The following is a 25,919-nucleotide window of genomic DNA, read 5'->3' on the forward strand; positions in this document are numbered from 1 at the left end:
ATCTCACTGCCCACCAGAGCTGAGAACGGCAACCATCCATCCAACCATCCAACCAAACAACCAACCAACCATCCAACCATCCATACAAACAACCATCCATCCAACCATCCATCCAACCAACCATCCAACCATCCAACCATCCAAACAAACAACCATCCATCCAACCATCCAACCAACCAACCAACCATCCAACCATCCAAACAAACAACCATCCATCCAACCATCCAACCAACCAACCATCCAACCATCCAACCAACCAACCATCCAACCATCCAACCATCCAAACAAACAACCATCCATCCAACCATCCAACCAACCAACCATCCAACCATCCAAACAACCAACCAACCATCCAACCAAACAACCAACCAACCATCCAACCAACCAAACAACCAACCAAACAACCAACCATCCATCCAACCATCCAACCAACCAACCATCCAACCATCCAACCAAACAACCAACCATCCAACCAACCATCCAACCAAATAACCAACCAACCATCAATCAAACCAACTAACCAAACAGCAATCCAACTAGCACTATCATCCATCCATCCATCCATCCATCCATCCATCCATCCATCCATCCATCCATCCATCCATCCATCCAACCTGCAGTTAGAAAGACAGATCAGCCTTCATGCCCGGGTCCATCAGCTCTGGAGGTGATCAAAACAACAACAACTCTTTAGATTTCTATAACTGGAGTAAATATGACAGCAGCGTGATGAGCTGTACAAACAAGAACCAAGCGATCCAAACACAACTGGACTGAACTGAACAGAACTCTACTGAAGAAGGAGTAAACAGAACCTCTGTGTGTCTCTGAGCCCTGAGGTTTGACAAAAAGTGCTTCGACCAGCCGGCGCCGCTTCCAGCCGCCTCGGTTTATTGCCTCAGACCCGTCAGAACTGACCAATAGGAAGCCGGTTCTGGGCGGGGGTAGGCGGGTCCTTTGTAGAGCCGGCTGGTCGTTCAGGTGTGACAGCAGGTAGAGAGAAAGAATTTGATCAACTCTGAGGAGTGATGTCATCCCATCAACACGACTGATTGGCTAAATGTCCGGCCAATCAGATTAAAGAATCACGCTCTCTTAAAGGACCATTCCTTATTTTTTACTCCAGGTTTAACCAATCAGGCGGAGGTTTATGAAGTTTATATAGTTTATATCTGAAACCCAGAGGTATACAACAGACTGGTCCTTTAAGAGGAGCCTGATCTGGATCATGTGACCCTCAAACACTGTGAGATGTTCAGGGACCATCATCATTGTCTGGAAACACAAAGACTGTAGAGTCTTCAGACGTTGTTCAGTAGAAAACCAGCATCTACTCTCTGTGATCCAATCAGGTGAGTTGGTGCTCCGTCGGCGTCCACGAGTCCGACCGTCAGTGAATGCATCATCACCTGCCTGGACTCTGAGCGGAATATGGCAGCAGGTATGAAGCCCGGGTCGGCCCCAACATCAGGACCGACCTGAGTCTTTTGTTAAAAACAAGAAATCCGCCTCGGCGCGAAACGAAATGATGGCTGTTTTCCTCCTCGCTGTGAACATTTACAGATCAGTTCTGGACAGAACAGAGAACCGCCGTCGGTCTCTGTCCGCAGTTCAGATCAGACGATCGCTCTGCTGCAGCCCCACAAAGTCACAGTACCATCAGCCCTCTGCGGGGGGCGCTGTCCTGCTGCAATAGCTCTGTATCCTCGACCCGTTTGGTCCATGAAGTCAGTGAAAATAAAACCTGAAGTCTGGAAAACCACATCACATTAAATCTTCCAGCCTGACTCCGGCTGAAGGAAGCTGATTGGACGATGCCTGCCATTTATCTGCATTCTGATTGGTCCTGATGGGGTTGGGTCATCAGTTGCTAACACACAGCAATGAAACAGCCTATTTTTTTCTCCATATATTGTTTCAGGAGAAACATTAAAGCTAAAGGTTTGCTCTTTAATGCATCTTCTGAATTTAAAGGAACAGCACCTAACACCTACTGCCACCTGCTGGTAGAGAAAGATAAACATTTGCTTGATGCTTCACTTTTTTCCTGTATTTTATAGCTGGATCATGGCTGTTCTCCCGTTTTTTAAATGCATAAAGAGAAAAATCTCAGGTAATAAAGACAAAGTTTGATATCTCTTTAAGAAGATAACTTTTTATGCCTTTCTGTAACATAAAGATGATTCTCTGGGAGTGCAGGAGGGCGGCAACCATTTTTCAAAAGGGGCCCATGGCCCCACTAACCCCCCCTCAGGAGCGCCACTGATTTTCTGCTACTGCAGCTGAAAATACGCAGAATTTGAGGTAAATATAAATAAATATGCGAATCGACTGGGTAGACTGGTTTGTGGAGGAGCCGTAACTCCACTTTATGTTCCAGCTGTGTGTTAGGAACCAATGCTTAGGTTTCGGGTCGGTTCTGGTTCTGCAGAGACGAACCAGAAACAGACGAATGAAACCAGAGTTCTGGGTCTCCAGGTTCGGAGGTGTGTCAGAATGTTTTATGTTATATGATGAAGAGGAGCAGGTGTAAATCTAACGTCCGAGTCATGATCCTCCTCCTCTTCCTCGCCGCTCCTTCGTCCCTCTACGTGTCTTTGGGCTCCATCTTGCAGGACATGTCAAACAGCAGGTTCTGGTTGTCGATCACCTGCAGCTGACGGACGTAGGCCTTCGTCTGCAGGTGTGAGGGGGACGTCTCTGTATCTATGGCTGCCAGGAAACATCACAACACCAGTGAGCAGTCGCAGCTGCAGTGGCAGAAACTTGCCACCAGGTGGAGACAGACAAGACGATGAGGAAGAGTTCGGACTCACCCAGCTGGGAGCTGCGGTACCGTCTGATGGTTCTCACCATTTCAGCCACTTTATGCTGCAGAAAAACGATAAATATGAGATTACTGAGGCTCTGCGGGTCGTGGTTCACAGCACAGCAACAACAGATTAAAACTTACCAAGTACTTTTGTGTAGCTTCTACTGCAAATATCTTTGTCTACTTGAAATAAAACAAAACTTACTTAGAAGTAACTTTTCAGCAAGAGAGAGGACATTCTTTTAAGTCAATAATTTCTTAATAATGGTGAAAAAGTTGTAGTTCCATTGGCAGATTATTTCACTTATAAGATGGGAGAAATGTCTTGTTGGAAGTGAATTTATCTGCCAATTTAACTACAACTTTTTCATCATTATTAAGGAATTATTGACTTAAAACAAGCTGCTCTCTCTTGCTGAAAAGTTACTTGTAAGTTTGTTTTTCTTATGTCAAATGTACTAAGATATTTGCACTACAAACTAGACCAAAAACATTGGGTAAGAATTTAATAAATTAAATAAAAGCTGATTTAGGTGCTGTAAAGTTTTCAGTAAAAGTGAATTAAGGCGGTTCTACTTTTTATAAAAGCTTGGTTGTAAAAAGATAAATAGTTTGTGTTTTACCCTGATTCAAATTTAAGTTGAACTGCAATTGGGAGCCAAAAGGAATCAGTCCAAGGGCCACAAATGGCCCCTGTGCTGCTCTTTGGACATCCCTGATCTCAAGCTTTTCAGTTCATTCAGCGCCTCTGGAGTTTTACCTCCAAACTTCATCAGTTTTCAGTATTTTTTTCACATGCAATGATTGTGAAACAGTTCTGAGTCTTTTAAGCTTTTTACCTGATAACAACTGTTAAGGTAACCTAATGTATTCACCTGTAAAAATAATTAAACATCTGAACATTTCCATTATATCGCAAGTGGACAACAAACTCACCATCTTCTCAAAGTTGACAAATTCTCCGTGGAACGTTTTGCAACTCTCGTGAAGAAACGTCAAATCTGCAAACGACACGAATCAGAGCGGTCAAGAATCTCACTGATGGAGACAAACGGATTCATCAGATGTGTCCTTTGTTACAAATGATCAAGAATTCACTAAATGAATGGAATTTTATTGCATTTTAAACAATAAAATGTTTATTAAAGGAATTAAATTATTTGTTTAGAGGCATCTTTTAAAGTATTTCTAATATTATATAAAAAAGCTTAAGAAATAATTTAAAAATCTGCAGAAAGTGCTAATTTTTAAATCTGATTAATCAATAGAAGAATCAATCACTATAATAATCATTAGTGTTTTTCACTTTTCACCCACCGGGGGCGCCAGATCACAATTCAAAAATAACAGTTTTCATCTTTTTTTTTCTTTAACCTACTTTCATCCGACTGTGTTGCCATGGAGATGGACAGTGTCAAGCTCCCCAGCATATCCTCTCTAATAATTAGCAATTATTTGCCTAAGGTTTATTAAAAACACAAAAACCAGTGAAACTGTGAAAGCTTACAGGACTGTTGGAAATAATAAAAAACAGAATTTTTGGTTGAATTTTTTATTCTCTTCTTGTTTGGCAGATAAACAAAGAGCCGAATGGCCAGCAGGTCCAACCACGTCTGTTCCTCAGCTGGGAGCAAAGCCCCATGGGAAACGTAGTTAATGTTTTACCTGAAAATGAGCCGATAATCTCCGCTAACGTCTCACTGAGGATCCTCTGAGATGAAACAGTTGGTGAATAAATCACCACATAAATAATTAAATGCTCACTTTCTTCTTTTACTCTTTTTCTTTTTCATATTTTATGATCTTTGGAAATGTAAATAATTACAACCAGCATGAACAATACTGTAAGCTTAAACTTGTTGATATTTATTCATCATAAACATCATATAAAAAAATGGGAGGATTTTGTATTTCAAGCCATTACTATAAAACACTTACATTAACCTTTAACTGTTTTTTCTAATTGTTTACAAGTGTTTAGCCATACTGTTGATTTATCAATTAAGTTACATATTTTTCATTTAAGTTAATGCTAAATAGTACATTAAAGCTGCACTAGAATAAAAATATTTAGCCAAAATATTAACTTGAGGTAATTTGTGTTTTTATAGTTTGTTTTTACAAATAAATACACTAATTTATTAATTTATTAGAGGTAATTTGGGAACAGCAAAGTTTCCAGTAAAAGTCTCTGGATAAATGAGGTAAAAAAAAAAAAAAAGAAGTTAGGTCAAAAAATGTGGAAAGAACAGAAGAATTGTTAAAATTTAAAAAAAATATATAAAAATAAATAAAAAATTCAGATTTTTTCCAAGCAATTTTTTAAATTTTCAAACTCACTTTTTTTTTTCTTGGGAAACTTCTGAAAGTTTTTGTCTGAAATTTACTGCTTGTTCCAGAAAAAAACAGCAGCACTTTTTCCATCTTCATGATTCAATTAAGATTTAAAAATATTGGTCAACTTTAAAAAAATAAGTAGGTTGGTGCAAAAAAAGAAATAATAACTGTAGCGAAGGTTCTACGTTCTAAACTTGAGCCTTTCTAACAATAACTATGTTATAATATATATATTAAGACTTCAAGAAATTTGTGTTTTTATAGTTTGCTGTCACAAAAATACAGTGAGAGGATTGAAAAAAAATCAAAGGAATAGTTAAAAATCAGTAAAAAACCAGGGAAACCCATCAGTTTTCTGAGTTCTGCTCGGGTTCTGGTCACCTTTCAGCAGCAGCGGGGTGAACGGGATCAGCGGGGGCCTCAGGCTGGTGATCAGGTCTCTGTAGGATTTGTGGTTCCTGGACGGGTCCTGCAGGAGAAAAAGGTCAAAGGTGAGCATCATGTTTCTGAACTGGGTCAGTTCTGATCGGCACAGACCCAGGATCAGCATGGGAAACTCACAGCGATGCTTTCGAACTGCTGGAACTGCTTCCTGAACTTCCCCGGAAGACCCTGAGAACATCAGAGGAGATTTCGTTATCAGAACCAGAGGATCTGGTTCTACAGACGGACTTGGTTTAACAGAACCGCCCTGTCAGTTCTGTTAAAAACCCGGCGGGTCGTACCTCCCAGGTGAGCCGCAGCCTGCTGACGGCCGGGTTGTCCAGACCCAGAACCACCGCCAGGAAGGACAGCAGGTCCTGCTGCTGTTTACAGCTGGAACAGAGCAGAACCGGGTCAGTTCACGGCCTGAACAACAGGAGGCAGCAGAGAGCTGCAGAGGACTGATGCCATTCAGTTCAATTTAAATACTGATTATTGATCATTTATCCCCAATACTGATCACAGTATATGATAAGTTCAACTGTGTATTAGGTTCATTGGAGATAGAAAAACAGAGAAGGAAGCTGAGAGTTTTTTCTGAGTTTGAAAAGCTGAACATTTTCTAGAAAACAAAAAACTCAGAAATACTTTAATTTGAAAAGTTTAAAACTTGCTAAAAAAAACACTACATTTTTAAATATTTTCTTTCTAGAAAAAAAACTTTTGATTAGCTGCTTATTAATCTCAGAAATGTTTGAGAAAAAAATTTTTTTTCATAAAAAAAATAGGAAATTTCTCAGTTTAAAATGTGGTAAATTTTCTAGAAACAAATGAGACATTTTTCAGTTTGAAATGTCAAAGATTTGTGAATAAAATGTAAAAAATTTTGAGATTAATCTCTGAACATTTTTAGAAAAAAAACTTGGAAATTTCTGAGTTTCAAATGTCAAAATGTTTTGACTTTTGGAAATTTTCTGGGTTTCAAAAGTTGAACATTTGACTTTTAAAAAATCAAAAATTACCAGTCATTTTCTAGAAAATTTCTGAAATTAATCTAAACTATTTCAAACGGTTCAGAGGTGTGATAAGCCCCATAAATGTCACCAAATGTCTGTTTTTTTCTCCTGCAAATTTTCTACTTTTCATATTCAGAAATTTCCATATTCTTTTCTTGAAAATTTCAAAAAAATATTTGCAGAAAGTTACTTCTGCTGTTTCTTCTCGATGTACAATGGCACTAATACATCTAACATGAACAAGATTTATTTATAAATCTAAAGAAAAATGTTTCTTGACTTATTTTTTTTATTGGGGGAATAAATTCCAGTTGAAAATTATTAACATTATTATGTTAGTCTCTCTGGGAGTCATCTAATTACACATTTATTTATTGATTTACCAAAAATGAAAACTAATTAAATTTGTTCTATGAAGGGAAATAAAATGTTTACATTAGTAATACTTTTTGTAGTTTGTGTCGATAATAAACTCACAGCGCTGCGATCTTGATGAACTTGCGCAGCAGCTGGATCCTCTTCGGCAGCGATTGGCATTGCAGGATCTCCGTGGCGACCCAGTGCTGCACCTCGCTGCAGCGCTGCAGTACCAGCTCCAGGTTGAGAGGGCGCCAGCGGGACTGCTCGCCGTGAAATACGTAACAGATGAACTCCACCTGCAGGGGGCGATATGGGTGTAGCATAGGATGAAAAAGTTGCAGATTGTTTTTTTCAGCTAATCACGTTTTTTAAGATTTTTTTCATCAAACGTTTTTCTGACCTCATGAACGCAGCTGAAAAGTTCCCAGTCGAACACCACCAGCTGATTGGCCACTTCCTCTGCCGACATATCGTGAAGTTTGCTGTCGCCAGGCGTCCAGTGGATCTCCTCAGGAAGAGGAAGCTGCAGGAAGTGACATCAGAATTAAAGATGAAAAAAACTCCAGACAGAAATATATCTTCATTGTTGAACTTTGAACCCATTGATAAGCATTTATCAGTAGTTAGCTTTAGTTTTCCAAAATACGGGAACTAAAATAGAGGTTCTTCAAGGCGTGGCACTTGGCCCCCTTTCTTTCTCTTAATTCAAACCTTCTTGCTCTTTGCTAGAAAGAGTGTTTTACATTTTCCTGAATCTCTATTGTTTCGTGATGAACTGGTGACATTTATGGGGGCTATCACACCTCTAACCCTTCTGAAATAGCTTAAACAGAATAATTTTAAATGTACTTCCTAGAAAAGAGACAGATCTTTTTTTGAGTTAAAATCTGGACTGGACTGTTTCAAAACTGGACTGGATTCATTGTAAACTGGGCTGGATTGATTTTTGACTGTAAATACTCTACATCTGTGTCATCCTCATCTCCATGCCTGCATTCCAGTTAGGAATGGTGTCAGTTATCCAGTGTCACCAGTTTGATTGTTTTATTTGCAGGATTTATTTATGATTTAGTCGTAAACCAAATCTCCATGAACAGAGTCAACTTTGCCCTGAGCCAGAAAGTATTCATAAAAACACTGATTATAACTCATGATGTAATATTCCATGGAAGGAAAACTGTCCTAATCTGTTTAAAGCTTTATTAGGGGTAATTCCAGTCATTACAATAAATACTTCTGGTTAATTATTCATCAAATTAATCAGGTTAGCATAGCGGAGACCTAACTGTCCTCAATAAATGTGTGCAGTCTGATCAGCACGACCCGACATTTTCTCTGGTTTCATTGGCTGTTGCTGCCCTACAATCAATCACCCTTCAATCAATAATCATCGATCCTCACCAGAGAGTCGAGTTCAGAGGGTTCACAGGCGAACAGGTGGGTGTTGACGCCCAGCGTGGTGAAGACGGCCTCGTCGCTGGGGCGAAACACGGCTTTTTCTGCAAACACAGCCACCATCAGTCACAGCGGAAAAAAACCCAAAACATCCACAACCGGAGGGAAGACGGACCTCCAGCTGAGGTGACGGCCACCAGTATGAGGTTTCCAGGCAAAACTGGTTGGTCCTCGCTGTACTGGAGTTTCTCTTTGACCAGCGCCAGAATCTCTCCGACCCGGCAGGACAGGCGGCTCCGGATGGTGACGTAGGAGTGATCCGGGGTGTAAACCCTGCAGAAGACTGCAAGCACGCAAAAATATCACACTGGGCTGGGAATGTTCACCAAAAAGTCTAATTTATTTGGGTAGAACATTTAAGCAACAAGGCAGTTCAAAGTCCAATAAACTTTACAGTTTGTCAAATCCCATCATCGAAATCTTCAATCAAATGTATTGATCCATTTTCCAGTTATTATGAATCAAAGTGAACTCTAAAGAAACAGGTTTTTAGCCTTGATTTAAAGGAACCTAGTTCCTTTAAAGAATTTTAGCGTCCAGTCTCTGAGCTACAGTCCTTCAGGTGATAGAAGGCCGACTTTGTAACCGTCTTTATGTGATTCTGAAGGTTCAGATTTCAGCCTGGTCTCTAGTTTCCAGCTGTAGTAACTGAAGCTGTGCATTGACTCTAGATCGTTTGTCTTTAGGTCCAAAGACAACTTCAGTTTTGTTTCTGTTCAGCTGGAGGAAGTTTTGGCACATCGACACGTTTATCTGTTCTAAGCGTCTGTTCAGTGATTGGACGGTTCTGGGTCACCTGGTGACATCGTAATGTAGATATTAAATAGGAGGGCTCCAGGGATTGATCCCTGGGGTACTCCACATGCGATTTCTGTCCGCTCCGATGAGAAGTTACCTACTGACACAAAGAAATCCCAGTTCTTTAGGTAAGATCTGAACTGACCCAGTTCTCATAGTCAACAGTGTCAAATCCTGCAATGAGGTCCAACAGAACCAGCACCGTGGTTCTTCCACGGTCTGTATTTATGTGGATGACACTAAACACTGACGAGGGCTGTCTCAGTACTGCGGTAACCATGGAAACCGGAGTGAAAGACGTCAAAGCGGTTTGTTGTTGTTAAGAAACACAGCTTTTTCAATCACCTTAAAGGGGCGGTATCATTATTTATAGCACAATCAAGTAACTATGTCACCTTCAGTTATCAAAAAGGCTTAAAAGAAACTTTACTTCCTGATTCAATTGGGCCTCTGTCTCTTTAAGAACTCCTGCTCTTTCTGAAGCTCCGCCTTCAGGAAGTCATCACAACATGGCTCCTCTATTAACCCTTCAACAACGTTTTTACCAGCGTTGCTCTGAGAAGAAGCTCCTATAAGGAACTCAGCAGCTCCACCAGGTGTTTGCTAATTGCTGCTGGCTAGTCTGAAGGAGCTGAGTGGGGGCAGTGGAAGCTCTGAAGCTTCGAAGCTCTAGCTCCAAGGAGGAGCTGCGTCTTAAGGGCGGGGCTAAGTCCACCCAGGCGTTTTTCACAGGTTGCCATAGAGATCAAAGGATTTCTCACACATGCATGAAAGAATCGAAGCGACACTCCAGGTCTGTTTAGATGTTTAGATGAAGGAATAACATTAGAACATGATGTAAAGCTAAACAAAGTACATTTTAAATGATACTGCCCCTGTAAATCAATACTTAGGGAGATTCTCTGTCCGTCTGCTGGTTATTTATGGAACTGCAGATGAACTGTTGGGTTGGTCCTTAGTATTTGAGTTAAAAGTCCAAACCTCAGATGTGTGTGTGTGTTGTGTTCAGGGTGTGTCGACCAGTGATTTGTATATCCTGACCGCAGATTGCAGCTGTGTTTGCATTTCAATTGTGAGTGTGTGTGTTTAAAGATCACAGCCTTTATAACTCAGATCTGTGTGTGCGTGTGTGTGTGCAGGTATCTGTGGGCGTCGTACTTTCGTCTGAGCCTCTGAAGGCCTCACGGGGCTGCAGGCAAGCATCAATACGTCTGAAGTGTCTGAACAGCGGACGGACCTGCTTCTTCCTGCTCTCCTTCTCCTCGTCGGAGCTGAAATACACAAATATCCCGAACGAAAGGGAAAACAGCGAATAAACGTGACGAATATCCAACAAAAACAGCAGAATATGTAGTCATAATATCCAGAGTCTTCAACGCCTTACGGGCAGTGCAGGATCTCAGACCATCGCTGCAGCTTGAGGACGTCCTCCACCAGCTCAGGATACCGGGTCAGCTCCTGAACCGCACACATGTACAGCTCCTGCACACAGGCAAACCCACAATCTGAGCTCATTCATCCCAAACGGAGACATCAGCACGGAGAACCCGCCGGCAGCAGCAGCAGGTTCAGCTGCTTCACTTTCACTTTCAGGCCTTCTCAGAACCAGCGTCTGGAGATTCCCATCAGGCTGCTTTCCAAACAGTTACTGTCATCGCGTGAATGCAGGAATTGGCCGATAATCATCAGGAAGTCAGGCATGTTGAGGCCTGATGGCGTCTCGCTCTCTGAGACAGATTATGTGAGATTACATCGTTTTACTGAAAGGCTGAGAAGATTCCTGTTGTTGGTTCTGGAACAACAAAGGCTGAATCCTGAAGGGTTTCAACCGTTAGGGTGAAGGTTAGTCTGTGGTGGTCCGACCACCAGGGGATGTTCAAATTTAGCATCTTGCTGTATGTACCTTTTATAAAGTTACATGGTTGTTTTTTACATATTTGTTGAAACTCTTAGCATATCGTGGCAGTTTGGTACAAAACAAGTAATCTGTGAAAAAAAAGAATTCAAGCTCCTGTCTACTCCTAGTGCAAACTAGAAACAACCAATCAGAGTGAGGAGGCGGGTCTTAGTGCCCCCCTCTTTCCCCACTCGATCTCTGTGACGCTACAGTTAGCATAGCCTGTCAAGAATGCTAAGGCTACTTAGCATGGCCACCAAAAATTGTGAATAAACAGTTTTCCTGTAATGGTGAGTTGTTTCTCTTCCATTAGCACATTTAGCAGCACATCCAAGAGATTGATTAACAGCACTAAGCCTCGCCTCCTGCCTCTGATTGGTTGTTATTTAGTTGAGAGTGGTAAATTTCTTCAGATGGAAAAAATGGCTCTGGGAGAAGATGGAGATCTTTCTACAGATTATCTCACAACATGGTGACAGTTTTATGTAAACAACATATTTTTTAATAAAAGTTACAAACTGCAGCTTTAAAGCTGAGGTTTAAAGGAGGAGCCAAAATCCTCAGCTCAAAATGTTGTGATTTTTTTTAACCTACTCAACAATAAACTAAACATGAACTATTTTAATTAAACAAAAAAAGTAATTAGATTTTTTGAAGTTTTTCCTTGCTAAATGAAAATCACCCAGTTTGCTTTTTATTTATATAAAAATATTTAATCTATTCTCAGCAATAAAAACAGGATCTGGGTCGTTTTGCTCTATTTTTAAAACAGGAATTAAAATCAGATTTGGACTACTTTAGAGTACAAGTCAATGATTAGATGTTGTCATAAACCAGACAGCGTGGAACAGGTTACCACATTTCAGTGAGTAGATTCTAATTTAAAAGTCATAGTTTTGTCCTAATTTATTGAATTTATTATTTTATCATGTAGCCTAGTCTTGCAGTCTTTCAGACTGGAGGTCAGTTTGTGTGTCGTTGACCGCCGTTGACCTCTGGCCTCACACCGGTACCTTGGGGAAGCTGTTGCTGCGCTCTCCCTCCTCCTGCAGCAGCTCTCTGTAGGTGTCCAGGTAGCGGAAGGCCATGTTCAGCACCGCCTGCTTCCTCTCGGCGGCGCTCATGGCCGCCTCGGCCTCGCCGTCCCTCCGCTCGCTGCCCCCCCCCTCTGCCTCCAGGGAGAATCTGGAGGAGCGTTTGGGTTAAGGAGGAACCAGGCTGGATGTGAAACACGTGTTTCTGCGGCGCGTGGAAACCTACATGCATCTTCTGTGTTACAGCAGGAGGAGCATCGTTTTCAGCTCAGAGAGAAACGCCGCCATGATGACCCACATTACACCACACACACACACGCGCGCACACACACATCCTCATCCAGCTGCCTCACCAACACACACACTCTGCTTGTTTCATCCCCTCTGCCCGGCTGATGAGACATGCTTTTTCTGCTCTCTGTCCAACGCTGAGAATTTCAGCTATATTTCCCATGAAGCTTTGCTCTCCTTCACCATCAGCTCCTTGTTCTTCTGATTTTTAATCAGGCCTATGACCATTTAATCCTGCATAGAGGACAGATGTGAACATCCTGAGAGGAAAAGTCCCTGAATCTCTGTAATACAACAAAGGGAGATTTATTTCTGTCCATTTCTTTCACTCTTCTGCTTCCGCCCACATCCCTCTCTTCCTCTCCATCTCCCTGTGGGGGAGGATTCATGCGGATGGATGTAAAAAAACTGGCAGTTTTCATATCAGCCGTCATGAACTGAACTAATCAGAACACAACAGAAGAAAACGGCTTTCACGTCCTGTAGAGGTTTCCAGTTCAGCCGGTTTCAGAAAACTGTTTGCGGATGATGCAGGTCGTGTTAAGCTTAGATGATTCCGCAAAAACTTCCAAGAGAACGGGAAACAGTTTGCGTGACTCAGATTGTAAAGTTGTTTGCAGATGACGCACTCAAATTAAGTTTGAATGGTTATGCAATAATTTGCAGGAATGTGTGAAACAGCCGGCATCAGATTGTAAAGCTGTTTGCTGATGATGCAGTCATGTTAAGCTTAGGAAGTCACAAAATAATTGGTAGTAGAATGGGAAACAGTTGGAATGACTCAGATTGTATAGTTGTTTGCAGATGATGAAGTCGCGTTAAGCTTAGAAACAATTCTCCGGCAACAACTTGCAGCAGAATATGAAAGTCAACACAATTCAGATTGTAAAGATGTTTGCAGATGATGCACTCAAGTTTGAATGGTTACGCAATAATTTGCAGGAGTCTGTGAAACAGTTGGCATCAATTTTTTAAACTGTTTGCAGATCTATTAAGAAGTCAAGTTAAGTTAGGATGGTGCTTCAATCATTTCCACAAGAATGAGAATCACTTAGCATAATTCAGATTGCGAAGCTGTTTGTTGTTTGCAGATGATGCAGTCATGTTAGGCTTAGAAAGTTCTGCAATCGTTTTCACAAAAATGTGAAACAGTCGACACAATTCAGATTGTAAAGTTGTTTGCAGATGACGCACTCAGGTTTGAATGGCTATGCAATCATTTGCAGGACTTTCTCAAACAGTTGGCATCAGATTGTTAAGCTTTTTGCAGATGATGCATCGTGTTTGTTCTGAGACTTTTAGATTGAGTCATTTGTCGCTGAAGGTGAAACAGTCAGGATTATAATCAGGACCTTCAACTCTGAGGCGATGGATTCATCAGGAAACTGGATTTCCACCTGCAGGTTTGGAGTCATGATTCAGGGTCTGGGGTATTAAGAAGTGGATCTACGAGTCGGTACTTCCCCATTCCTCGCCTCAGTCATTAGTTAGGCGTAGGAACCAAAAGAATGTGATCATGAATGCAAACAGCTGAAATAATCTCCCTGCAGGCTGGGCTCAGCCTCAGGAGAGAAAAAGTTTCAACATTCTGAACATAGTGATGCTCATCAAAGGTGCAACTTTACGTCAGTCACACTGTGTTTCTGATTTCCACACAAACAGCGTTTACGTGACACATGAGGGTGAGACATGTTACAAACCGTCAGGAGCATGAAGACGGTACCCAACACTGGCATCTTTTCCTCTCTTTACTTTTCTACTTAATTTATTATTCTATTTATGAGATTATTTAGTTTTAAAGCTTGTAGTGTTCAAATTTTGTTTTTCTGAACATATGACAATTTTTTTTTTTTAAATGAACTTGGATCAATTGCAAAAGCATGATGTTTCCTGGTATGCATTCTTTCTTTGTAACAAGGAGCTCAGGGTTTTCACAGGAACCAGATGAGGTGGTTTGGGAATCTGTTGGTTACTTTTTTCCATCATCTCCAAACAAAACGAGGCTCTCATTTTATATTCAGAAAACAGTTTTACTCCATTCTACCAAGAACCAAGATGCTAAAGAGTTAAGACGCGTTCACACCAGCCATGTTTAGTCCACTTTAATCCAGCTAAAGACCATTTGCCTGGAAAATCCGGTTCCTTTGGGGAGGTGAGAATGCGTAATCAAACTCTGATGTGGCTGAAAGAACGAACTCTGGTCCGCCTATAAACCTTGGTCTGGATTCGGTTGAAGTGAACTGTGGTGCAGTTCGGATGCATATGTGAACGCCAAGTGTGCCAAAAGCAGAAAGTGAACTATATCGAAAGGCATGCTAGCAGGCTAATGCTAGCAGAAGAAATGACTTGTCGTCTTTTACCAACAACAAATCTGAAGCTACTCTATTTTTGTTTACATTTAGCGAAGAAGGACGTTCCACTCAGTGTCTTCTTCAGAGGCTTTCATGTTGTTTCCTTCATGAGGTTATATGTGCAGCGCCCCCACAGGCGAGGAGGGGAACTGTTTTCAAAGGGTTTGGTTGGTTTGACTCAGTTCAGTGTGGAAGAGGACCACAGCATCTGAGAATGTAACAAATGTTGCAGTTTTGGTTCCCAATCGGACCGATCCTACCAGACTATCATGTATGAAACATTCTTAAAAAACGGTTCCTGGATCAGGAAGCGAGGTCTCTGTTGTGGAAGCGTTTTTCTCCTGAACCTGAACGTGGTGAAATGTTCCTTTGTCTCTCCTCTGGTACACAAACAAACATAAAGAAGGTGGGGCAAAAAAAAAAAAAGAAAGAAACTCGGTAACAAACATGAGGTAGAGTCAGCAGGCTGCAGGCAAAGAGGAGGGAAAAACACGACTCGCAGCTACACAACGGGAACAAAGACGCTGTTAATGCCCTGGAATCAAACCTGCGAAGCTCGTCCCTCATTCCGATCGCATTAAACACACCTGCGCATGCACGTCGCATCGCAGCGCTGTGAGCGCATTCAGTCAGGCCCAGGACAAGGATACTGCTGCAGCAGGACTTGCTGGAGCCTGTCGGCCGCCAGGAAGATGGGATGTGTCAACATGAAGTCATCCAGCAGGGTTTCTGCATACAGACACACAGAGAGGTTAGATGTTACACGCTGCACCTGAACGCAGCACAGACATTTCAAACTGGAGCCAGAGGACTCCACCTCTGATTTGCAGCATGTTCATTAAAGCAGATGAGTCAGGTGGAGGCTGAGGGACGCCTTCACCTCCTCCAGCCTCAGAGCTTCTGGTTTTCTACATGCAGAGTGAGTCCTGACAGGACAGCAGCGTCTCTGCGCCTCGCAGGAGGATGCAGAGACGAGGCCGCCTCTGATTATACGTTAGGCCGTGACACGCAGCGAGCCGAGAGGCGGCGGCGAGGAGCTGCTGCAGCCGACGGCTGTAATTTAAGATGCTGAAGCAGCATGACGCGCCTCAAACCTGTGGTCACATTTACTAAAATACACTGCTGCGCTGCGTGTGTGTGTGTGTGAGAGAGAGCCATGCTGCAGTGGGTGTGTCCAGTCCAAGCCCGCCTCTCTGCAGGCGGTTACCATAGAGACAACACGTCGCTGACAGCGAGAGGATGGAGAGAGAAATGTGCGAGAAGAAGAAGAAACTGATAAAAAAAAAAGGAGAGAAATCAGAGTGGTAGCTGCAGGAAACCGGATCAGAATCGATCAGTTAAAACATTTAAAACTAAAGACGGATTTAATCTGTAGGGAGACAAAAACACCTTCAAATCAGAGCTGCAACAATTGATTAGTCTGATGACTAATCAATTGATCGGACAAAAAAATGTCACATTCTGCAGATTTTTCACTTAATATCTTAAAAGATGCAAATGAACAAATTTCATTCTTTTCTTAACTAAGAAAATAAACATTTTCTTACCTAAAATATAGAAAATTATGCATCTACAGCCAAAGATCAGCTTCTATGAACATGTGAAAGCTCAACCTTATTTCAATAATCGATTAATCATGATTAATCCGATTAATTGTTGCAGCCCTACTTTAAGTATAATTTTTTTGTGGCTCTATTTAAATGTTATTTTGTAGCAGTGGAGGCTTTGAGCTGTTCAAACTCTTCCCAGATTGATGAGCAGCAGCAATTGCCTCTCTAAAATCTTTATTCAGTTACTAAATTAGTTAACAATTATTTCAATAATCAATTAATCACGATTAATCCAATTAATTGTTTCAGCCCTACTTAAAATATTTCACTCTTTTCTTCTTGAAAAGATGCACAGAAGTGCAGAGATCATCTGTCCAGCGCAAACTAATCCAATAACACAGAACCAAACCCATTTGGACACCAACTGGAGTCCATATCGGTACCAAATCCGTTTAAATTTCCACCCCAGAACCCAAAACAATTTCAACAAAACAGTTAATTCAGAACAGGGAGTCCCACATGTTGTCAAATCTGGACCCAGAACCCGTTCAGGTGACCCGTTGATCCGTCTGGGTCCATAGTGATCAACAGTGATCCAACTGGATCCCAGTTTCCCTGCTGGGATCTGCAGAACATTTGACTGATTTTCATCCCTAAAGGCTGAAATTTCACAGGAGATGGGAATGTTTTATAAGTGGCTTTAGAGCCGGAGACGAAGCGAACGGATAAAGTTCTGCTTGGCTGGCGGAGAGAAAGGTCCATTCACAATGTGAAGTCGAGCAGAAACTAAAATCTGGGACCAGAGCGAAGGACGACACGGCGGAGCTGCATTCACATCTACTCAGAAAAACAGAAATATCCACTAGAACATCTAAAAAAAAAACAACTAGATATAACATAAAGAAGAAACAGTCATTTTGTACAGGTTCATTAGACACTGTAAAATATTTCAAGCTTTTATTATGATTTACAGGAAAGACTGAAACGATTAATCTAATTAAACATGATTAATCGATTGCTGGAATAGCGTCAATAAATTTAGTTGATTATTGGATAAAAAGATCGTTAACTGGTATAGAAAAATTCTTTAAAAGAAAGCCATTTATTTGAAAAACCACATATCCTGAGCAATAATTAAGCCATAACTGTATAATATACAGATTTTTATCTGTAAATCTGTTTTATCCAAAACTCCTCAGTTTTAGTTTCACCCGGTTCAGATTTACTTTACTTCTGCTCAGACAAACTGAGCTTTAATTCATCTGAACGTTACATTTACGTTACATTTACTACAGTTTATTGTGAAAAGAAGAATAAAAGTGTTTGAGGAGAGCTTCATGTTTCTTTAGAAGCAGGAAGTCTGGGAGCCGGACAGCAGACTGACACGCAGACGGACACGCAGACGGACAGCAGACAAACACGCAGACGGACAGCAGACAAACACGCAGACGGGCACGCAGACGGACACGCAGACGGACAGCAGACAAACACGCAGACGGACAGCAGACGGACACGCAGACGGACACGCAGACGGACAGCAGACGGACACGCAGACGGACATGCAGACGGACAGCAGACGGACACGCAGACGGACAGCAGACGGACACGCAGACGTAACAAGGTTTTAAAGTCGCTCTGATTCTGAACACACGACTGAATCCAGGATTCACTTTAACTGCTTTTCTCCATGAGGAGAATAAAATACAAAAATATATATTTTAAATACCAGATGCAGGTTACAATTTTAATCAATTTGATGGAAATTAAAAAATGGCTTTTACTTTATGAGAATGTTTGTCCAAATATGAGAAAATAGTCAAAAAATGTTTTCATCAGAGTCTGACATGATCAGCTCAGTTCATCAGCTGATTGTTTCTAAGTTTTGCTTCTGATAATAATTTGAAGCTGATGTGTTAAAAGATTTTTTTTAAATATCATCTGTAAAACTTATACCAAAGTCCAGTTTTTTGTGTTATTTCCCATGTTGTAGTTCTCATAAAAATACATCTTTATCCTTGTAATCAAAATAAAAACCTTAGTCTGGTGCTAATACTCATTTTATTCAGATTTGACCTGAATTGTACTGAAACTCGCTTTCCAAACAAGATGGCGGCCTTGGAGGCGCTGATTTCACTCTGAACTATGAAAACCCAACAGAAAAAATCTGTATTTTCCAAAAATGTAATCTTCAAAAACCAAAAGCTCGATTAATCGATCAAATCCAAACCGCCCAGCCCTACCAGGAAGTGGATTTGGGTTGATTTGCCCCGTTGATTCGTCCTGGATGCATCTTGCTCAGGATGTGGAGAAGTTTCCCAGCTGAAGCTTTAATTTCTGCGTTTTTCCTCCCACCTCCTCGGCTCGGTTTCTCTTTCCGCCTCCCACTCTGCCTCCCCTCCCAGCGTCTCGCAGAGAGCTGGTTGCTATGTGAACAGGTGCTAAAAGAGCCTCTTGTGTTTCTGCGCGTCCAAACGGAGCGCAAGCGGGACAAACGTGCAGCTCGGAGGGGTCGACGAAGGCGATGAAGAGGAGGAGGAGGAGGAGTGAAGGTAAACGGATCCAGAGAGGTAAACGAGTGGGATCGTTTCTCTGAAGAAAACCTTCCTCCCACACACGGATTCACTCGTTTCTGCTCCGGAGCCATCCGGCCGTCATTCTGCCACCGACTGGTGCAGAAACACAAAATCTTACCAGCATCTTGGGTTTAGTTTCTACTGCAAACATCTCAGAACACTTGAAATAAGACAAAACTAACAGTCAACTTGTAAGCGAGCAGAATCCCAGAAACCAAAACCGGAAACAGATTAACGGCTGCAGGACAGAGACGAGTCCGGTCTTCGGTTCAAACACCAAACCAAAAACTTTTCCTTCCACTTTAAATCCACAAAAAGACTTTATGTGAGGCAGGAGCTGCGTTCCCATTGAGCAAAAGTTATATTCTGCAACGCCGCATTAGAGCCATTCTAGACACAAAAACACTAAAGGAGTAAATTTCAGCCAAAAAACCCCAGAAATTTTCAGATTCATCTCAAACGTTTTGTAGAAAAAAAGAATTTTGTTTCAAAATTTTAACATTTTTGAGACAAACTCAGTCATTTTGAGGTTAAACTCAAAGGTTTTAGAAAATACATTGGAAATTTTTGAATTTCAACATTTCTCTTATAACAAGACATTTTTCTTATGTTATAAGTGAAATAATCTGCCAGTGGAACTAGTATTTTTTTTTTTTTCAGAAAAATAAGCTCCAATATTTAGCTGAAAAGTTACTTGTAAGTTAGTTTTCAAATATAATACGATATTTGCACAGGAAAGTATAAAAATACTTGGTAATATTTGTTTTTTCTGCTCTGTTCAAGCAGCTGAACTCAAAGGAAGTGTGTGACAAACACACACACGCTTCTTGTTTTACGTCTGAGGCCTTACAACTAGAATAAAATCAAACAGTTCTGGATTAAAATAGGGATGAAATCCGGGGGAAAAGCAGGATAATTCTGGAATCAAAAGCTTGTTGGTTGTGACTTCCTGTGGACGGACGGTTTGGGTCGGGTTCTGACGTGTCGCTGTCTGAGCCTAAAAGTTTCAATCTGTTGTTTCTTTTTCTTCTCAGGACAATAAAACGACTGAAACGTCTAATTAGAGCCTCAGAAAGAGGCTTAATTAGAGTTTCTGGAGGCCAAAAACACACACATGCATGCGCCCGCATGCACACACACCCACACACACACACCCACACGCACACACACACTTAGCTGTGTTTGTGTCTCTGTGCAGAGGATCTGAGTTTTCGCCCTCTTATGTAACATCTTTCTGCTTTTGCTTTCATTCATTGTGGTTCTGCAGGTATTTTCCAGGTGAGCCACCTGTTCCCACCCTAAGCTGTGTTCTGTGTGCCAGAGTCAACCAGGAAGTGATGTCACCAGGTGAGAGCGTCCCACCTGCAGAAGGATTTGTTCTGGTTCCCTCGCTATGAAAGATCAAACTGTTCCAGGACGGTCGAGGAGCAGGGAGCCAATCAGATCGCAGGGAGGGCGGGTCTTTGGAATGCACACATATACACACCCCTACACACACACACACACACACCCATGGTGTGTGAGGCGAAGCAGAACCTTGGATCTGGATTATCAAAACAAACGTAAAAACTCTCCTTCCCTCCAGAAACAAGCGGCCAGCTCTGATTGGCTGACTGTTCAAACATCACACTCCTCCTCTTCATCAGCTCTGGCCCCGCCCCCAGCAGGTAAAACCTGCCAGGTGAGGAGCCTTGATGGGGAAGAACTTGCTCTTCAAATGTTGGCTAAAGCAGAGAAACGGTCCATCAGAACCGAGCAGAATCCCAGAACCTTCCGGATCAGAAACCAAAACCGGAGACAGAAAAACGGCTGCAGGACAGAGAGACGCGTCCGTCCTTCAGCGGAGACACCAGAACTAAAACGTTTCACAATAAATCCACAAAAAGGTTTATGAGGCAAAACTTTGTCAATATTCTGAGTTTTAGGGTCACAATAAGTAGAAAAACAAAAACTGAGTAAAAAATAAATTCTGAGATTAATCTCAGAATTTCATAATTTTTTTAAAGAATCAAACAGAAACAGCAGCTTGTTATGAAAAATCTTAATGTTTTAATGTATATTAACTTTATTTTTATTAACTTAAAATATTCCATGGTAATAATTTATTAATATACAAATTTAAAATAAATGTTTTGTTTTTTGTATTAGAACCAGAGTTTTACGTAAACAAAATATTCCGATATTAAACTCTTTATCTCTAAAAAACATTGTTGTAATATAATATTTTTAAGAACATAAACTATATCCAGTATCATTCTTATATATTTATATTGATTTTGTAATGTTTTTATATTAGATATTTTCATAAATCATTCAGATTCAAAATGTCCATATTAACAATATTTAATGCAGCTTAATGAAATAATTTTCTATTTGCTTCATTTTTGTATATTTTCAGGTTTTGAAATGTTTTTTTTTAATCCGATTGACTGTTTTCAGTCTGACTCCAGTTCTGTTCTCTTCCTGTTCCGGACCGGATCGTCGGATCGTCGCCGTCGGGAACAGAACTTGTCACAGTTCTGCAGCTTTCAGAGACAAACTGTGAAGCTCTGATGAAACCGGTGAACAGAACCCGTTGCATAAGAACCAGCAGAACAAACGAGCGGGCGGATCATAAAGAGTCCTTTGTGAGAGTTTGTTGAGGCGACAAGAAGCTTCCTAATTATTAATGAGACTGAAATCACCTGCTGGTGGTGAGAAAACATGGAGCCAAACACAAACTGCACAATAAAAATACATATTTTAAAATTCTTAAAAATATTTTAACTATTAGTCGGAGTCTTTTATTAAATGCAAATAATTTAGGTTAGAAAATTGAAAATGAATTACTAAGACATAACAAACCTTCACAACAATATAAAAACATTAATGAGACAAGAATTCAGAGAAATATTTAAAGCTAAATAAATAGGTTTATGATTAGAAGTTTTGAAATTGTTTTAGATATTTATAATTTACTTCAAATTTAATGTTTACTTTATTTTTTATTATTATATTATTTCAAGAACATGTGAAACATCAGTTCAGTCAAACAAAATGGAGGATTTCTGAAATATTATTATTTATCCAATTATAAATGTAAATGTATTTTAATTTACTAAAATTTGAGGAATTTTGTGGCATTTGAATATTTTTTCTTTTTTTTTTCTTTTTAATATTTGCTGCTTTTGTGTTTGTGTAAAAAAAAACTTAAACAAACAGACAGCAGAACCCATCAGGAGAGGAGAGAGAATCAGAGGCTGCAGCCAGAAAGAAAGAGGAGGAAGAGGAGCAGCAGCAGGAGCAGGAAGAGGAGGAAGAGCAGGAGGAGGAGGAGGAGGAGGAAGAGGAGCAGCAGCAGGAGGAGGAAGAGGAGGAAGAGCAGGAGGAGCAGGAAGAGGAGGAGGAGGAGGAAGAGGAGGAAGAGCAGGAGGAGCAGGAAGAGGAGGAGGAGGAGGAAGAGGAGCAGCAGCAGGAGCAGGAGCAGGAGGAGGAGGAAGAGCAGGAGGAGGAGGAAGAGGAGCAGCAGCAGGAGCAGGAGCAGGAGGAGGAGGAAGAGCAGGAGGAGGAGGAAGAGGAGCAGCAGCAGGAGCAGGAGCAGGAGGAGGAGGAAGAGGAGGAGGAGGAGGAAGAGGAGCAGCAGCAGGAGCAGGAAGAGGAGGAAGAGCAGGAGGAGGAGGAGGAGGAGGAAGAGGAGCAGCAGCAGGAGCAGGAAGAGGAGGAAGAGCAGGAGGAGGAGGAGGAGGAGGAAGAGGAGCAGCAGCAGGAGGAGGAAGAGGAGGAAGAGCAGGAGGAGCAGGAAGAGGAGGAGGAGGAGGAAGAGGAGGAAGAGCAGGAGGAGCAGGAAGAGGAGGAGGAGGAGGAAGAGGAGCAGCAGCAGGAGCAGGAGCAGGAGGAGGAGGAAGAGGAGCAGCCTGCTGTAACAACCAGGCTGAACAGATACTCATTATGTAACCTGTGAAGCTTCCAGCTGAGGCTGCAGGAAAATCCTTCTGCACGCCTCCAACTGGACCAGAACCAGAACCTGAACCTGGACCAGAACCTTCACAGTCACTTCCTGTTCTGCGGTTGGAGTCTCTGCTACAGCTTTCAGAACAAAACCAGAAAGACATCCATCCGTTCCTCCATCCATCCATCCATCCGTTCCTCCATCCATCCATCCATCCGTTCCTCCATCCATCCATCCATCCGTTCCTCCATCCATCCATCCATCCGTTCCTCCATCCATCCATCCATCCGTTCCTCCATCCATCCATCCATCCGTTCCTCCATCCATCCATCCATCCGTTCCTCCATCCATCCATCCATCCGTTCCTCCATCCATCCATCCATCCGTTCCTCCATCCATCCTCAGGTCTTACCTGAACAGTGTCCGAACCGTTTTCCCGCCACCCCGTCCAGAACCGCTAACGTCAGGTTATCTGGAGTGTCGGGATGAAGAGGCGTCCCTCCTCCTCCTCCTGGACCGGATCCAGAACCTCCTCCTCCTCCTCCGCTGCTCTCCGTGATCAGGCTCGCCTCGGAGCTCTGCTCATCGCTGGACAGAGACGGACTGCGGACGTCTCCTCCTCCAGAACCAGAACCAGAACCGGAACCGGATCCAGAACCAGAACCGGAGCAGGAGCCGTTGGCGCTGCATGGAACTGAGGCCAGCCCGGTTCCTGCAGCGGAGGGCCAGGAGGGGGGGTCCTCGCTGTCAGGGCTGCAGGGGTCAAAGGTCAATATTTAGACTCAATCCATCTGAGGGAAGGAGGAGCAAGTTTGGTCCGAACTCTGACAGGATGTGACATCACCACTCATCATTTCCCCTCCCTCTGTGCCATGCTACAGAGGGTGCCATGCTACACTGGGTGCCATGCTATAGTGGGTGCCATGCTACACTGGGCGCCAAAAAGAGGCCTTTTCTGTATTGAACAGCTATTTGTGCTTTGAAAACCTGAATTCATCATAATGGTTTCTAGATTTTTGGTAACTTTTTGTTCTGTAATTTTTCTATTTTTGTTTTCTACGGAGGGAAATCTCTGAGCGGCTGTTTAACATCCCACTTAAGCATCGGCCTCTGGGGCCTTTTCAGTTCCTGCTTTCAATCACGGCTCCGAACTGAAGGAAGCCGAACATTAAATGAGTCCAGAGCTTCTGTGAATGAAGAACCACTGAGGTACGGTGGCTGAGAAGGCTCAAACCGCTGGAACAGAAACTCAAACTAAACTACAATAAAACAGAAGCAGAAAACTTTCAACACAAATTATGTCACTATTATTATTATTATATTATATTATAATTATTATTATTATTATTATTATTGTTATTATTATTAAAAAGCAAAAAATTCATATAAAAACTTTTTTTTCTTTAGAAATTCAACAATTTTTTTCACATTGAAATTAGGAATAAAATCTGAAAGTTAACAGAACAAATCAATCTGTTCCAGAATTGTTTACACCCAGAACACTAAACCCAGTTAAACCTTCTGGCCACTTTATTAGGAACACCATTTCAATTCAAACACAAAAAGCTGAACAGCCAATCAGATGGCAGCAAACCAATGCAGATATTCATCCAGATGTGGAATAAAAGACGAGCTGAAAATCAAACTGAGCATCAGAACAAAGCAGAACAGAACCAAAGTTCTGGTGCTGACCAGACCCATCCATTTAGGACCACAGTGGACCCATGTTCTGATGATAAACTGGGTCAGAACAAACAGTAACTAGGACAAGCAGGTCCTCATCATGGATCTCATCTCTGCTTCATGCCATAATGGACCAGAACCTCCATAGAGAACTAAATTATCCAATCCAGAGCTTGCATGGTGTACCTAATAAAGTGGCCAGTAACTAAAGATGTGAAGATATATATTATTTTCTGATTTGGAACCAAAACTGTTATTTTATTTTCCAAGACATTCAGACTGTAGAAAAACAGTCTTCAGTCAGAGGTTCCTTCAAAGTTGCTGCAACATAGACTGCTACAGGAGACTTCTGAAGAATTTGAATTAATAGGAATTACAACATTTAATTTCCCTTTGGGACAAATAACTGGGATTATAATTTGAATTTTGAATCTAAATGACATCAAACTTTAACCTTTGCTTTGGTTAAAGCAAAGGTTCTTTTATTCATTTCTAATGAATTTAAGATGCAGAACCGAACTCACCTGAACACCTCCCGCGCGTGGCCGCTTTCAGGTGAAGTCTCCCTGAAGAACGGGACTACCCGGGACAGGCTGGCCCTCCTGCGGGACGCCCCGGTGCCGCCGCTGGCCTTGTCTCCCACTCCGCCGAACCCCCCGGCCCGCGTCAGCGCGGTGGTCTGCTTCTTCAGGAACTTCTCCAGCGGTTTCATCCCCGCCGGCATGGTTCTTCTCTGGACCGGGGACCTGGGGGGCTGAGACCTGGGGTCCAGAGACCTGGGTGGGTTGCTGAGACTCGGGATTTGGTTGGTGGTGGCGGGGCAGCGGCGCCTACATCATCCGGCCCCCGCAGTTCGGGTCAGGGAGCGCAGGTGCGTGCAGGTAAGAGCGGACCCTCCTCGGTTCTGCAGGCTGCTGTGGACCACCGGTCCGGGGCTAACCCATGGATGATCCACTCGGTCTCCGGAGCTCCGCGCACCGACAGCCGCTCCTCCACCAGCTGCTCTGCGGCTTCAGTCGCTGCCTCTACACGGAGCTGCGGTTCCGAGCTCCGGTTCCGAGCTCCGGTTCCGAGGGCGTGTAAAAAATAAATAATAATAAAGACCCAAAGAGAGCTTCTTCAATCCGCGCTGCGACTCTACGGCTCCGGACTCAGATCCGGACCCAAATCTCTGCGGATCGCTGTTTCCTCCTCGCTCACCTGGCCCGGTGCGTTTGGGTGCGGTGGGTTTTCCGAGCCTCGCCGGCGGTTCTCCGGTTCTGCAGACTCTTCGAAGCGGTCCAGTGGGGTTTTAGGTTCCCCCAAACCGATCTCCGGTCCCGGTCCTCCTGGTGAATTTCTGGATGGAAGAGCAGTGATGAAGAGCACGCGCGCGCGTTCCCCCGCCCGCCCCTCAGCTTGCGCGAGCGAC

At 42.4% G+C, this 25,919-nt stretch overlaps 1 protein-coding gene across 1 annotated transcript; it reads right to left on the minus strand.

The window, feature by feature from the left end:
- Positions 1-1,175: 1,175 nt before the first annotated feature.
- On the minus strand, positions 1,176-25,919 carry rapgefl1 (Rap guanine nucleotide exchange factor (GEF)-like 1). Its single transcript, XM_028041944.1, has 16 exons — positions 25,033-25,919; positions 23,238-23,578; positions 15,425-15,503; positions 12,112-12,283; positions 10,586-10,683; positions 10,360-10,472; positions 8,519-8,686; positions 8,350-8,447; positions 7,349-7,471; positions 7,066-7,244; positions 5,875-5,965; positions 5,711-5,761; positions 5,531-5,618; positions 3,749-3,813; positions 2,817-2,871; positions 1,176-2,712 (listed from the first exon to the last, which is right to left on the minus strand). Exons 1-16 carry the CDS (start codon positions 25,230-25,232, stop codon positions 2,588-2,590), a joined length of 2,046 nt encoding a protein of 681 aa, XP_027897745.1. The 5' UTR covers positions 25,233-25,919; the 3' UTR covers positions 1,176-2,587.

Source organism: Xiphophorus couchianus, chromosome 16 (genome assembly GCF_001444195.1).
Source record: "Xiphophorus couchianus chromosome 16, X_couchianus-1.0, whole genome shotgun sequence".
Taxonomy (NCBI): domain Eukaryota; kingdom Metazoa; phylum Chordata; class Actinopteri; order Cyprinodontiformes; family Poeciliidae; genus Xiphophorus; species Xiphophorus couchianus.